Source organism: Entelurus aequoreus, linkage group LG01, assembly GCF_033978785.1.
Source record: "Entelurus aequoreus isolate RoL-2023_Sb linkage group LG01, RoL_Eaeq_v1.1, whole genome shotgun sequence".
NCBI lineage: Eukaryota > Metazoa > Chordata > Actinopteri > Syngnathiformes > Syngnathidae > Entelurus > Entelurus aequoreus.
Genome location: NC_084731.1, coordinates 75,929,482 through 75,944,923, shown reverse-complemented (window position 1 = coordinate 75,944,923; position 15,442 = coordinate 75,929,482). Strand labels below are relative to the sequence as shown.

Genomic DNA, 15,442 nt, shown 5'->3' with positions numbered 1-15,442 from the left:
TTTGAAACTCACTTTAAAGGACTCCTGTGTTCTAGAAGAAAATGCTCAACTGATCTTTGCTTCAGTTTTTAAAGTGGTTATTAATGTTTTGGCATAAACCGGTGGTGTCCACAAAGTGTGGCCCGGGGGCCATTTGCGGCCTACAGCTATACATTTGCGGCACATTCTAAAAATGCTGTTGCAAAAAAAAAGTGGAATGAAAGAGCAAACAAATGAAATGTGACGCGAAAAAGTTGCAATGTTGACTCTAATAACACAAAGGCTGTTTTTTCTTTAAAACTGTCATTGCTCAAAAAATAATAATGCATCAAAATCAATGTTGTTATGAATTATTGACCTATTTATAGGAGGTTCCAATTACTTCACATCAAATATTCCATCCATCCATTTCCTACCGCTTGTCCCTTTCAGGGTCGCTGGAGCCTATCTCACTTTGTAATATATTTAAGGGGAAGATATTGCATATCTTGTGTGTCTACTATAAAAATATAAATATGTTTTACAACAAAAAGGGCATGAAAACAAGCAAAAAAACATTTAAAAAAATAAAATTATAATGGACAAATACATCTGAAGTTGAGATACAGATTTATGCGTTGAAAGTTTTTTTAAAAAATACTTTTTTTGAACACTTTTAAGAGTGGAACCCTTTTGGATACCCAATAATGTTAGTGAGATTTTTTTTAACTGTCATTGCTTAAAAAATAATAAATCAATCAAAATCAATGTTATGAATTATTGACCTATTTTAGGCTCCAGTTACTTTACATCAAATATTCCACTTAAAAATATTTTTTGGGGAAAATATTGCATATTTTGTGTCTTTTGTCATTAAAAAAAAAGAGTTTTCTTTGACAAAAAGGACATAAAAAATATTTTGTATTTTATATCCACAGATAGTTGTGAAGTTGATCAAGAGATTTAAGTGTTGAAAGTAAATTAAATAAAATGACCTATTTTTAACATGGGACACTTTTGGATTCTTACGAATTTTAGTGGATTTTTTTGACTGTCATAAAAATGAAGAGAAAAAATAATAATAAAGAAATATAGTGAATAAAAACAATGTTGTTATGAATTATTGCCCTATTTTGGGCTCCAATTATTTCAAACATTCCACTTTACAATATTTGGGGGTGTGGGGGGGGAGAATATTGCATATTTTGTGTCCTTTGTCATTAAAAAAACTGGGTTTTGTTTGACAAAACAAAGTTGTTATGATTTATTTTAACACTTATATGTTATGACCTATTTTCCAATTACTTCAAATATTCTACTTTAAAATATTTTTTTTGGGGGGGGGGGAAATATTGCATATTTTGTGTCTTTCGTCATTTAAAAAAAAAAGGGTTTTCTTTGACAAAAAGGGCATATTTTTTTATATATATATATCAACAGATAGATGTGAGTTGATCTAGAGATTTAAGCGTTGAAAGTAAATTAAATTAAATGACCTATTTTTAAAACTTATATGTTTTCTTTGACAAAAAGAGCATAAAACAAAGAAAAAATGTAAGTTTATATTCACAGATAGATTTTTTAAGTTGATTAAGCGTTGGAAAAAAATACTTATTTGTAATATTTTTATGACAGAAACACTTCCGGGTGCCCGGAAGTCATTACAGCGCATGCCCACTGGGTGTCGCTGTTCTGCAGTGGTTTTGTTAGAATGGTTTTACTTTTGATCTGATAGACGAATATATTCATGTGTTCAGTGTTCATATTTATTGTGTCTTCTAACAATCATCTTCATAAATGTGCAACTTAAATACAAATATATAAACTTTGTACAAAAAGACGGCTGCTGTTGCCTCGGGTGGCCACAAGAGGCGCTGCTTCATCACGCGATGCCAACCTTTGCAGCTTTGTTGACGTTCACGCTCTTCTTCTTCATCCTCGTCATCACGTGTACAACTCGGTGCTCGACGGTGTTTGACCTACAAAAGTCCAAAAAAGGAGTGCAAACATGCAATAGCCCCCCCGCCCCAGGTCTGAGATAACGCTAACAACAACGTGACAAGGTTTTCACCACGTGTACGTCTTGGTGGTGTCGATGTGGCTTCCTGTCGGCGCCCTGCCCTCTTTGTCTTTGTCACTCTCGCCCTCCCACAGCGTGATGAGGGGCGGGAACTCGTGCAGCGGGATGGCGGCGGCGACGTGCTGCATGTACTTCTTCAGCGAGGGGGCGAACGACGTGCGGCGGCGCCCCATGTAGAAGACCAGCAGCGCCATGATGGACACGGCGAATACGGAGCCCGTGGCGGCCGCCAGCGCCACGCCGCTGCACCGGGACGGCACCGGCGCCACGGTGAAGCCCGCCCCCTTGGTGGTGACGTTGAGGCAGGAGGTGTGGCCAAGGGAGGAGGGGGCGGCGACGACGGTGAGGCAGACGTGGTAGTCGCTGGCAGGAAGTAGGTGAGTCAGGTTGTACTCCTGCACGTCGACGGGAACCTGCCGGACAAAACCACTTTTGACTTTTTGTCCTGCAGAATGCTGATGCTAATGCTAATGCTAAAGGAGGTCACCTTGGCAGTGTAGCTGATGTGAGCGTTGTTGATGTGCACGGCGGCGCTGCTCCAGCGTGGCAAAGGAAGAGGCGTGTCCTGCGGGGTGGAAGCTCCGCCTCCCCGAGGATCGAACGTCCACGCCAGCACCATCGAGTGTGCGTTCACCGCCTGCACGTGACGTCAGCACATGAGCTAAACGGCTAACACACGCTAGCACACGCTAACGCTACCTTGGCCGTAACCAGCAGAGCGCGGGAGCCCCTTTCCTCGCCTCGCCCCGTCCCGGGGAGCCGCGGCGAGCCGGGAGCGTCCACCGACACGGTCACGCTCTTTGTGTCCGCCCCCGCCACGTTCCACGCCACACAGGTGTACGCGCCTGCGCGAGCGTCACAAGCTAGTTAGCCTATTTATGGCGACAAGCGCAGGACGCCGCCCGCCTCTTGGTGCTCACCTGCGTCTGACGGCGCCACATGTTGCATCACCAGCGTGCCCAGATGTGTCACCTGGTACTTCCTGTCTGGGGTCAGGGCCCGCCCCTCCTCGGATGTGATTGGTGCGGCTTCCGGGCTCACCTGGGCAAGGGAGAAAAGCGTTACTTCGTTTGTGTTCACGTTTGTGTGACACATGCGTGGCCCCACCCACCTTGTCTCCAGTGGGCGTCACCCAATAAAACTGAGGGGCGGGGTCAGCGTCAGCGCCACATTTCAGCGTCATGGTCTCCCCCGCGCTGGCGTTCAGCTCCGACACGAACGAGTCGACGTCGATGAGCGGCAGGCAGGCGTCGGTCCCGCCCCTTCCTGCCGCCGCCGCCACCTCCCGCAGCTCTCGTCCAATCAGGCTGGGCGGGGACGAGCAGCGCGTGGAGGAGGACTCCAGCAGTCTGATGTGCGACTCGTTACCCAGGTGACGAGCCCACCCGGAGAGGCAGTCGCACCGCAGCGGGTCCAAGTACAAGGACAGCTCCTCCAGGGAGGGGAGGGCCTCCAGCAGATCACCTGCAAGGAGGCGGAGCCTGCTGTTGTGGAGTAGGAGTGTGCGCAGGGAAGATACGCCACTGAGGGGGGGAAGAGTGTCAGTGTCAGTTTTGATGTGTCAAATGGTCGCCGCCGACTCACCTGAAGGCGCGAGCGTGCAGGTGAGACAAGATGGCATTGTTGCTCAGGTCCACCTTGACAAGGCCAGGAAGGTTCTGAAAAGTCTCAGCTTCCACCAGCACAAGAGCGCCCATGTTGTTCACACTGACACACACACACACACACACAATTAGTGAGAGGACCGCTCCAAAAGGAGGCAGGCCAACGCTATAGCGAGCTATGGAGGTACATTTGTGCTTTTATTACGAAAGCTTTTTTTTTTACACTGAATTTATGTCACTGAATTTTTTTTGTCTGCTTAGGCTGCTGCCCCCGTGACCTGATCTCGGATAAGCGGATTGCGTTTTAATTTTTTTAACAGAACTTTTTCACAACAAATAAAGCTGACAATAATGTGTTTAATAATGTTGTGTTTTAAAATGTTGTGTTTTAAAATTCAGTGTATAAAAATTAAGTGTAAAAAAAAAAAGTGTGTATAAATATTCAGTGTTTAAAATTTCAGTGTAGAAAAAAATTCAGTGGTTAAAAATTCTATGTAAAAAAAAAAAAAAAAATCAGTGTATAAAAATACAGTTCAATGTTCAAATTCAATGTAAAAAATTTCAGTGTGAATTTTTTTTTCTGTGTTTAAAAGTTCAGTGTATAAAAAAATCGGTGTATAAGAATTAAGTGGTTATAAATTCAGTGTTTAAAAAGTCCATCCATCCATCCATTTTCTACTGCTCGTCCCTTTCGGGGTCGCTGGAGCCTATTTCAGCTGCATTCGGGCGGTAAGCGGGGTACACCTGGACAAGTCGCCACCTCATCGCAGGGCCAACACAGATAGACTGTTTTAAAATTCAGTGTATGGAAATTAAGTGTAAAAATTTAGTGTATAAAAATTATGTGTTTAAATGTTCAGTGTAAAAATATCCAGTGTTTAAAAATTCAATGGAAAAAATTCAGTGGTTAAAAATTCAGTGTAAAAAAATTCAGTGTATAAAAATTCAGTGTTTATAAAGTCAGTGTTTTAAAATTCTGTGTATAAAAATTAAGTGTAAAAAAAGTTTGTGTATAAAAATTCAGTGGTTACAAATTCAGTGTAAAAAAATGAGTGTATAAAAATTTGGTGTTAAAAAAGTCAGTGTTTTAAAATTCACTGTATGAAAATTAAGTGTAAAAAAATTTTGTGTATAAAAATTCAGTGTGTAAATAAATCCATCCATCCATCTTCTTCCGCTTATCCGAGGTCGGGTCGCGGGGGCAGCAGCTTAAGCAGGGAAGCCCAGACTTCCCTCTCCCCAGCCACTTCGTCCAGCTCCTCCCGGGGGATCCCGAGGCGTTCCCAGGCCAGCCGGGAGACATAGTCTTCCCAACGTGTCCTGGGTCTTCCCCGTGGCCTCCTACTGGTCGGACGTGCCCTAAACACCTCCCTAGGGAGGGTTTCGGGTGGCATCCTGACCAGATGCCCGAACCACCTCATCTGGCTCCTCTCGATGTGGAGGAGCAGCGGCTTTACTTTGAGCTCCCCCCGGATGGCAGAGCTTCTCACCCTATCTTTAAGGGAGAGCCCCGCCACCCGGCGGAGGAAACTCATTTCGGCCGCTTGTACCCGTGATCTTGTCCTTTCGGTCATAACCCAAAGCTCATGACCATAGGTGAGGATGGGAACGTAGATCGACCGGTAAATTGAGAGCTTTGCCTTCCGGCTCAGCTCCTTCTTCACCACAACGGATCGATACAGCGTCCGCATTACTGAAGACGCCGCACCGATCCGCCTGTGTGTAAATAAATGTTCAGTGTAAAAAAAACAGTGGTTACAAATTCCATGTAAAAAATTCAGTGGTTAAAAATTCAGTGTAAAAAAAAACAATATATAAAAATTCAGTGTGAAAAAATTCAGTGCTTCAAAAAGCAAGACTCACTTCCGGTAAATTGAGACTGAAGCAATCGATCCTTTCTCAGAAACAGCCAATGGGGTGTCAAGTTTGAAGGGAAACATCTACATTATGTACCTTTGTATGTCTATCTCTTCTCCCTTCTCGTTGCTCGACTTCTTCATTCCAGTTAACAGTGCACCATGGTCTTAACGGTTGATACTTACTTCCCTGTTGTTGTGTCATGTGCTCTCCAAACTCAACCTACTTCCTCCAACCTTGTATTCTGTGTAAAAAGAACCAAGCGCTCCTTCCTCAACACGCACTTATTCCATACTTGCTTTTCTTTTAAAATAAATCTCAGAAAGACAATTTTGTTTGACAAAGCAACAAAGATGCAACAAACACGGTGAAATATAAAGGCAAAGGGTAAAAAAACATCCACATATTGGATAGAATATCACTGTTCTGCAGAACTTTGCTGTCGAATTCTGCCTCCTGCGAACACTCGCTGCTCCGTAAACAAGCCCCGCCACTCTGTTCGTGCCCGGTCTGCATGAAGCAAAGCTTCGTATGTCACTCAAAAGTGCAAATTCCAAACGTTGGAATGTTCATTATGTTGTATTATGCCCAGGTAGACCAGTTAACTGACCAGAGGTGTGTCACGTGACCTCAAACTTGACACCTCATTGGCTGCTTCGGAGACATGATCGATTGCTTCAGTCTTGCTTTTTTAAGCAGCAAATTTTCCGTCACTGAATTTTTCAGCACTGATTTTTTTTTTTTTACACTGAATTTTTATACTCTGAATTGTTTTACACTGAATTTTTCTACACTGAATTTTTTCACACTGATTTTTTTACACTGAATTTTTATACCCTGAATTGTTTTACACTGAAGTTTTTCCACTGCAATTTTTATACACTCAATTTTAAAATACTGAATCTTTTCACACTAATTCTTTTACACTGAATTTTTATACAATACATTTTTATACACTGAATTTTTTCACATTTAACTTTTTTTACACTGAATTTGTAAACACTCTAATTAAATTGTCAGCACAATTTGATGTAAAAAAAAAATTCAATTCACAAAATTCAAACAAATAACAAATTCAGTTTAATAATTTCAGTGTCAAAAAAGCTTTCGTAATAAAGACACAAATTAATCTCTATGCTAGCAACTTGGTAGCTCAAAGTTTCCTTCACGCCTGTGAATTGAGTAGGACATTGAAGCATCTGTGGTGCCTTCAAGTGCACTGAAGACAGTAGGACATTGAAACACGTTATGAAATATTGGTAGCTAGCAACTTGGTAGCTCAATGGTTACTTCACAGTCTGTGAAATAAGTAGGACACTGAAAAAAGTTATGTGGTGCGTTCAGGTGCACTCAACACAGTAGATCATTGAAATACAATATGAAGTATTGCTAGCTAGCAACGTAGTAGCTTAATGGTTACTTCACAGTCCGTGAAATGAGTAGGACATTGAAGTGTCTCTGGTGCATTCAGGTGCATTAGAGACAGTAGTAAATTGAAGTACAATATGAAGTATTGGTAGCTAGCAACTTAGTAGCTCAATGGTTACTTCACAGTCTGTGAAATAAGTAGGACATTGAACCGTCTGTGGTGCGTTCAGGTGCACTCAACAAAGTCGGACGTTGAAGCACATTATTAAGTATTGCTAGCTAACAACTTAGTAGCTCAATGGTAACTTCACGGTCTGTAAAATGAGTAGGACATTGAAGCGTCTGTGGTGCGTTCAAGTGCATTAGAGGCAGTAGGACATTGAAGTGCCGTACATTATGAAGTATTGCTAGCTAGCAACTTAGTAGCTCAATGGTTACTTCACAGTCTGTGAAATGAGTAGGACATTGAAGCATATGTGGTGTGTTCAGGTGCATTAGAAACAGTAGGACATTGAAATACAATATGAAGTATTGCTAGCCAGCAACAGAGTAGCTCAATGGTTACTTCACAGTCTGTGAAATGAGAAGGACATTGAAGTGTGTGTGGTGCATTCAGGTGCACCCAACAAAGTAGGACATTGAAGTATAATATGAAGTATTGCTAGCTCACAACTCTGTGGTGCCTTTAGGTGCACTCAACAAAGTCGAACATTGAAGTACATTATAAAGTATTGCTAGCTAGCAACGTAGTAGCTCAATGGTTACTTCACAGTCTGTAAAATGAGTAGGACATTGAACCGTCTGTGGTGCATTAGAGGCAGTAGGACGTTGAATTACATTATGAAGTATTGCTAGCTAACAACTTAGTGGCTCAATGGTTACTTCACAGACTGTGAAATGAGTAGGACATTGAAGTGTCTGTGGTGCATTCAGGTGCACCCAACAAAGTAGGACATTGAAGTACATTATGAAGTATTGCTAGCTAACAACTTAGTAGCTCAATGGTTACATCACAGTCTGTGAAATGAGTAGGACATTGAAGCGTCTGTGGTGCGTTCAGGTGCTCTAGAGACAGTAGGACATTGAATTGTTTAAGGGCCCATGTGTCACCTGAGCTCCTCAAGATGCTGAATGTCCTTAAAGTCTCCTTGCTGTAATCTTTCCATCGGGTTCCGGTTGAGGTCCAGGAACTTGAGGTTGGGGAGCAGGTTTAGAGCGTCTTGGGGTACAAACCTAGCAGAGGACAGGTGGACAATCAATAAGCGGACCAGGAAGGACTCCAGGTCCAGGTTTTACTCTCACCTGAGGCGGTTGTCGCACAGGGACAGACTCTCCAAGCAGTCCAGGCCCACAAAGGCGGCGGCGGGAACGGAGGTGAGTCCCATCCCAGCCAGAACCAGACTATGGAGGCGGGACAAGGGCAGGAAGTTGTTGTCCTCCAGACCCAGGATTGGGTTGTCCCCGAGCATCAGGATCTCCAGGGAGGGCAGGGACTGGAACCAGCGGCTGTCCACGGCCACCAGCCGGTTGGCGTTGAGGTGGAGCCTTGGGGGAGAAGACGGGAGGCGTCAGAGGGTGGGAGAGAGACCACGCCCGCTGCGGGGAGGAGGAGCACCTCAGCAGGTTGGCCACGCCCACAAAGGCGCCCGGCGTGATGGAGGAGATTCGGTTGTGGTTCAGGTAGAGTTCCTCCAGTCTGCTCAAGTTCTTCAGGCTCTCGTCATCCAGCTCCTCGATGCGGTTCTCCTCCAGGTACAGCGTCACCAGAGACCACGCCCCCACGCCACGCACCTGACACACATACACCTTCACGTCCTGATCTCCACCTGCGTGCGCGCGCGCGCGCTACCTGGGTCAGCTGGTTCTCGGACAGGTCCAGCTCTGTCAGGTTGGTGAGGCGTTCAAGTTCCCTTGAGACGGACGAAATGTTGTTGCTCTGCAGCAGCAACACCTGACACGCACGCACGCACACATTCACGTCAGGCCGCGGGCGTGAGTGCGCGCGCGTGCGCCTACCTGCGTGTCGGAGGAGATGTTCCCAGGAATGTCGTTGAAGTGGAGTTCGTTACAGTCCACGGTCACCGCCTGCTGAAAGACGGACTGAGGCGTGTACCACGGTCGCGTCTCGCACACGCACTGCACGGGACACTCCACGGCGGCCCCTGCTGCCACACGCACACGCACACGCACACGCACACACACGCTCTCATGAACACGCCAGCATTCCCCACCGCACCTGCACTTGGTGACGTCATGTCGGACCTGGTGGCAGCGATGACGTCAGCAGGAAGGCGCCGAGCACAAAGAGGACACGTCGTCCCATGATGCACTGTAAACGGAGGTGACGTCATCATTGGGGGAGGGGGGGAGCGGCAACACCACGCACTAACGAAGGTCCCGATTAGTCGCTTAATCGAGTTAACGTGACTTTATACTTTCGCTTTCCCGGAGCCGTAGCAGTCGGACTTTGGTTACCATGGAAACATCCAAAGCTACAGTGCCGCAGTTATTACGTAAACAACTTTTTCTCTAGGAGAGGAAAACAATCGCCTTAAAACATGGTAACAACCCAGACTGTCCGCGAACGCATCACGAGCACTATAAGCTAACTTAATGTCGTCAATAAATAACGAAGTCATCCTCATGAATATTCATGAATGTCAGCGAACGATGTCACGAGATGCCAGAACATTGCGGAATGTTTTGTTTTTTTTTCTCCCGCGCCGTCGGCAGAAACCAACACACTTCAAAGAGTTTCTGTGTTGCGCGCGCCTCACCTTGCGTCCGCGCTCACGCCTGCACCGGACCCGCCAGCGATAATCAGAGACCCGCACCAGAGTCCACCGGCGAGGCTCGGTTCAGGTGTCCGAATGAAGGCGCTCCGACTCGTGCCGTAGTTAACCCGGGCACCCGCCGCGCTCCCCCATAGTCCTCCGTCAGGTCCCCGGAGCGTCACGTGCCACCGAGCAGCGGACCAATGAGAGCTCGGCTGCATTACGTCATGCTCCAGATTCTCCTGCTGGGGCGAGTGTCCAATCATTTTTTTTTTACCAGCATGATATGGAGGCATAGGAACCACGTGACTTTCACTGAGATCATTTACTTCTGAGGGATGACGATAATGATTACCAGTCCACCTAAAAAACACTAGTGATGACGTCACCACCAGGTATGATGTCATTGTTGGACATGCCACACAGTGATGTAATTTCTCCATAAGGAGCATGCACGTGCATTGGCCACGCCCCCCACCAATCACAGCCCTGTCAGCATCATTCCTTGTGACATTTGGTTGCCATGGCGACCGCAGTGACCTTCACTCGGTTGTCATGGCGACGCTTGGACCTGTAAACATAAGAATGTTGACTTGATGAAGAGTGACATCCGCTCCAATTGACACTTTTATTACTCTTTACCCACCCCGAGTGGGCCTGTGTTGATAGAAAAGGAGACTGTCGATCAGGGGAGTCCAAAGTGCGGCCCGGGGGCCATTTTTGTACAATCCGTGGTACAATTTAAAAATACTATTACAAAAAAAAAACATCAAAAAGTGGAATAAAATAAGGTGAAATGTAACAAGAATAAGTTGCAATGTTGACTCTATTATGAATTATTGACATATTTAAGGCTCCATTTACTTCAAATCAAATGTTCCACTTTAAAATATTTTTTGGGGAAAATATTGCACGTTGTGAAAAAAAAACAACCACGTTTTCCATGACAAAAAAAGGGAAAAAACAAGCAAAAAAAACATTAAAAAAAAAAAAATAAAAAAACATTAATCAACGGATATATCTGAAGTTTATTTAGAGATTTAAAGGTTGAAAGTAAAACTTTTTTTTTTATAACTTTAATGGGTGGGACCCTTTTGGATCCCTGGGAATTATAGTGGGATTGTTTTTTCTAAACTGTAATTTCTAAATATATATATATATATATATATATATATATATATATATATATATATATATATATATATATATATATATATATATATATATATATATATATATATATATATATATATCAGTGACGTGCAGTCACTAGAGGGGAGGCCCCGCCTCCCCTGCCATCATGGAAAGAAAAAAAATGTAAAAAGAAAAAAAAATTAATTAAATTGTTATATGTATCCAGTGATTATACTAAAGTTATTTCCATTTAACTTCACTAGTTTTAGATTATTTTTATTTTTATTTTCACTTTTGCCATTCAAATACTGAGAAGAGACGGTGCGGTGATCAGCAGCCAGTTGAGGCACGTCACTCAGTTGTGCCTCAACATGGATTGTGCGCAATGACTCGGCTAACTGCTGGCCTGCTGTGCAGTGAGACTGTATTGCTATATGAATTATATCAGCTAACTAAACTATGACATAGTTTAGTTAGCTGAGTTATATAATGTACAGTGTATTTTGTCAACAACTGTATGTGTGTAACGTATTTCTTGTGCTGAGCATTCATAAAACTGCTGCAAAAGACGTACTGGTTGAGGCTCGCAGTAATCCGGCCTCCTGGTGGTAGAGGGCGGTAGTGATCCCAGAGATCATTCCTCGGCCGCAGAAGAAAAAAAAAAAAGGAAAAAATAAAGTTTGCAAGTCAATTAGTGCAGCGATTGTTTATTTCCTCTCGCCTGGACTTTTATTAAAAACATGGAGGATTACATATGTAAAATAAAACAGTTTTCTAAACTGGACTTTCAATCGAAGCAGGAGGTAATAATTAAAGGTAGACCAACGCCGGAGCTAAAAGGTTTGCTTTTGACTTCGGGACAGAAGACCCGTTCTTTTCAAACGACGTGGTACACACGCAAAGGCTGGCTGTGTGGATGTCCAGCAAGAAAGGTAAGACCATAATAATGTTTTTTTTATTAAATGTGCTTTTTTGTGTGCTACAGTTTGTATGTGTAAAGAATGCTGGTATGAGCTTTTAAACATAACCCGTTAACTGCTGCCACCAAAATGATTCCCGGGCACGGCGCCGCTGCTGCCCACTGCTCCCCAAGGGGATGGGTCAAATGCAGAGGACAAATTTCACCACACCTAGTGTGTGTGTGACAATCATTGGTACTTTAACTTTAACTTAACAATCACATGGTGAATAAGATGCTATTTAGGGTTCATATGTTTGTAAATCTGACTGTGATGATGCAGTCGTGCCTCACCAGACATTAACCTCACCGCACGGTGAGGTTAATATATATATATATATATATATATATATATATATATATATATATATATATATATATATATATATATATATATATATATATATATATATATATATATATATAAAAAAAATTTAATTTTTTAATTTTTTATTTTAGGGGGGGGGGGTGGGGGGGAGATACTGCACATTTTGGGAAAAAAAAAACGTTTTCTATGACAAAAAAGGGAAAAAGACGAGCAAAAAAACAACAACATTATAGTTGATAAATGGGTTATACTTGTATAGCGCTTTTCTACCTTCAGGGTACTCAAAGCGCTTTGACACTATTTCCACATTCACCCATTCACACACACATTCACACACTGATGGCTGGAGCTGCCATGCAAGGCGCTAACCAGCACCCATCAGGAGCAAGGGTGAAGTGTCTTTCCCAAGGACACAACGGACGTGACTAGGATGGTAGAAGGTGGGGATTGAACCCCAGTAACCAGCAACCCTCCGATTGCTGGCACGGCACGCCACGCCACGCCACGCCGTCCCCATTAAAACATAAACCCCACCCTCCCCACAAAAAAACAACCTTTTAGTCACCGAATATATCTGAAGTTTATTTAGAGATTTAAGGGTTGAAAGTAAAAAAATGTTTTATGACTTATAAGTGGGACCCTTTTGGATCCCTGAGAATGTTATTGGATTTACTAATAATAATGCATCAAAATCAAATGTTGATATGAATTATTGACCTATTAAAGTCTCCAATCACTTCACGTCAGATATTCCACTTTGAAATTTTTTTTGGGGGAAATATTACATATTTTGTGTGTTTGCCATACAAAAACAAAGTGTTCTATGACATAAGATATTATAACAAAACAAAAAACATAACTTATTTTTATGAGTGGGACCCTTTTGGGTCCTTGAGAATTTTAGTGGTATTTTTTTTTCCTGATCTGTCATTTCTAAAATAAAAAATAAGGAATCAAAATCAATGTTGTTATGAATTATTTATCATTTTAAGGCTCAAATTATTTCAAATATTACATTTAGAAAAAATATTTTGGGAAAAAATATTGCACATTTTGTGTTTGCCACAAAAAAAACTATGTTTCCTAAGATAAAAAGGGAATAGACACAAAAAAAACATTTAAAAAAAAAAAAAAAAAAACTTTTGACAGATAAATCTGAAGTTGATCTAGAGATTTAAGGGTTGGAATTTAAAAAAAGTAGGACTTTTATGAGTGAGACCCTTGTGGATCCCTGAGGATATTACTGGATTTGTTTTTTTAAACTCATTGCTTAAAAAATAACAATGCATCAAAATCAATATTGTTATGAATTATTGACCTATTAAAGGTTCCAATTACTTCATGTCAAATATTCCACTTTGTCATTTTTGAATAGAAAAATATAAAACATTTTGTATTTGTGTGTTTCATGACAAAAATAAATCAAACCAAAATAATAATAATAATTTTTAAAAATTTGGGATTTATCTCAAGTTGATCTAGATATTTAAGGGTTTAAAGTAAAAATAAATAAATAATGTATGACTTTTTATTAACTATTTTATGAGTGGGACCCTTTTGGATCCGTAAAAATTTTAGCGGGATTTTTTTTTCTAAACTGTCATTTCTCAAAAAATAGTCAGGAATCCAAATCAATGTTGTTACGAAATATTTATCGATTTAAGGATCCAAGTACATCACATCAAATATCTTTTTGGGGGAAATATTACATATTTTGTGTTTTTGCCATGAAAAACAGGGTTTTCTTGAACAAAAAGGGCATAAAATATTGAAAAATGTACTAACTTTATATTGATAGGTCGATCTGAAGTTGATGGAGAGATTCAAGTGATTTTTATGACTGATATCCAAACTTGAGGGGAGCCCTAAAGGTTAAAACAAATCTATATGTTGTTTTGTTTTGGAAATGAAAAATAACAAAATGGCCCTTGCATGCGTTCATTTTTTAGTGTGCGGCCCTCAGTGGAAACAATTTGGACACTCTTAACATTAACAAACACCAGAGGGAAAAAAAACATCAATAAAAAATATTGTTTTCTTTATGTTTCCAGTAAATACCAATAAGAAAAATAAAGTCAGGCCCCGCCCCTTTACATCAATAAACTCCTCAGCCAATGGCAGGTAAAGAAGGGCGGGGCCAAAGAGACTCTGACTTGACACAACTTGATACACAATACTCAACTTTGTACACAAAAAGCTCTTATTGTGAAAGTCTGACAGGAAACGTGGTCTCTCGGGTGGCAGCGGTCCCTGGAGAGGCTGACTGGACTTTATCCTCCATATAAAAACATTCTTCCTGTTCTGCTGGTGAGAGGAAAGCGTTCCAACGACAAATGGCTTTGTGTAGGCCACGCCCACTGGGAAAGACGACTTTTAAGAGCGTCTTTAAGGCTTTTTTTTCTCTTTCGCTCGTTCTTTTACTTAGACAAAATAAAGCAGCGGCTCTCTGCTAGAAAAATAGAAACAGTCGAATACGATGGCTTAGGTGCTGCGTTTACGGGGCGACGTGTCGCTCGCCGAGATTTTCGGAGTGGCACTTCCCTCTAACGGAACATCTTTGGCAGCCAATCATCATTTGTCGGGGGAGGGGTAGAGGGGATCGATAATTATCTCCCTTCAAAATTAACAAAAAGACACAACAACTGTGTGTCCAAAGATGTGTGTCATGTGCACAAGCATAGAAACACAACAGTCAATGTCAGGTTGCCATGGAAACCACAGAGCATGAAAATAACAACACACTGACTGTGTTGCTGCCATGTCCAGGTCGCGATGCATTCAGGGACACTGTCAACAGCAGGGTTTTCTTTTTTCTGCGCGTCATTGCGCTGAGGTCCAGTAGGCGTGTCCCATCTGCACGTACACGTAATTTATTCAAGGACGAAGGCGGCGCGAGGGATGCGAACCTCCTCGAACGGAATGAAACGAGGAATGTCCTCGTTAAGTTCCAAGGAATGTAAAATGAAATAAGTCAAAAAGTTTGAAAGGTGCACTCACCTTCCAGGAAAACATGGCGCTCATTAACATTAGAAGAAAACCATCCTCCAAAATGGCCGCCAAAATCAGGAAGTGGAAATAAATAAACGTCTGACTTCCCTTCTTCCTCATGAATATTAATGAGCAGGAGGCGGAGTGTCGTACTTGAGGTCCTCCAAGCTAGCCATGACTGTGAGGGCGCCATCTTGGGAGCCTGGCGTGGAGAGCAAACAAGAGGCCAGGAAGGTTCAGGGTTTCTGGGGACCGGGGGACAGCACCACGGGGGTGGACAGTCCGTCCACGCTCAGCGCCGGGATGTGCATCTGGTTACTGCCGTTCGTGGGGAACTGGAGGAGACATGTTGTCATTTAGAACATGGCGGACTTGGGAGAAAAACATGGCAGT

General features: G+C 42.5%; 2 protein-coding genes across 4 annotated transcripts in view; both read right to left on the bottom strand.

Annotated features, from left to right (window-relative positions):
- Window positions 1-1,708: 1,708 nt before the first annotated feature.
- On the bottom strand, window positions 1,709-9,835 carry LOC133657325 (leucine-rich repeat neuronal protein 1-like). 2 transcript variants are annotated; one of them, XM_062058511.1, is made up of 13 exons: window positions 9,645-9,835; window positions 9,130-9,196; window positions 8,884-9,032; window positions 8,717-8,818; window positions 8,483-8,658; window positions 8,170-8,412; window positions 7,978-8,100; window positions 3,623-3,745; window positions 3,150-3,561; window positions 2,959-3,079; window positions 2,738-2,883; window positions 2,526-2,675; window positions 1,709-2,451 (listed from the first exon to the last, which is right to left on the bottom strand). In XM_062058511.1, the coding sequence occupies exons 2-13, from the start codon at window positions 9,188-9,190 to the stop codon at window positions 2,026-2,028; spliced, it is 2,232 nt and encodes a 743-aa protein (XP_061914495.1). In that variant the 5' UTR covers window positions 9,191-9,196; window positions 9,645-9,835; the 3' UTR covers window positions 1,709-2,025. The 2 variants fall into 2 exon arrangements, with proteins under 2 accessions (XP_061914495.1, XP_061914504.1); XM_062058520.1 differs by having other exon boundaries at window positions 8,884-9,029.
- Window positions 9,836-12,621: 2,786 nt separating this feature from the next.
- Window positions 12,622-15,442, bottom strand: part of LOC133641023 (ETS domain-containing protein Elk-1-like) — a 34,532-nt gene continuing 31,711 nt past the window's right edge. For both annotated transcript variants that reach the window (XM_062034852.1, XM_062034932.1), the window contains exon 11: window positions 12,622-15,384. In XM_062034852.1, the coding sequence (XP_061890836.1) occupies window positions 15,286-15,384 (99 nt within the window). In that variant the 3' untranslated portion in view covers window positions 12,622-15,285. The remainder of the gene's footprint in view (window positions 15,385-15,442) is intronic.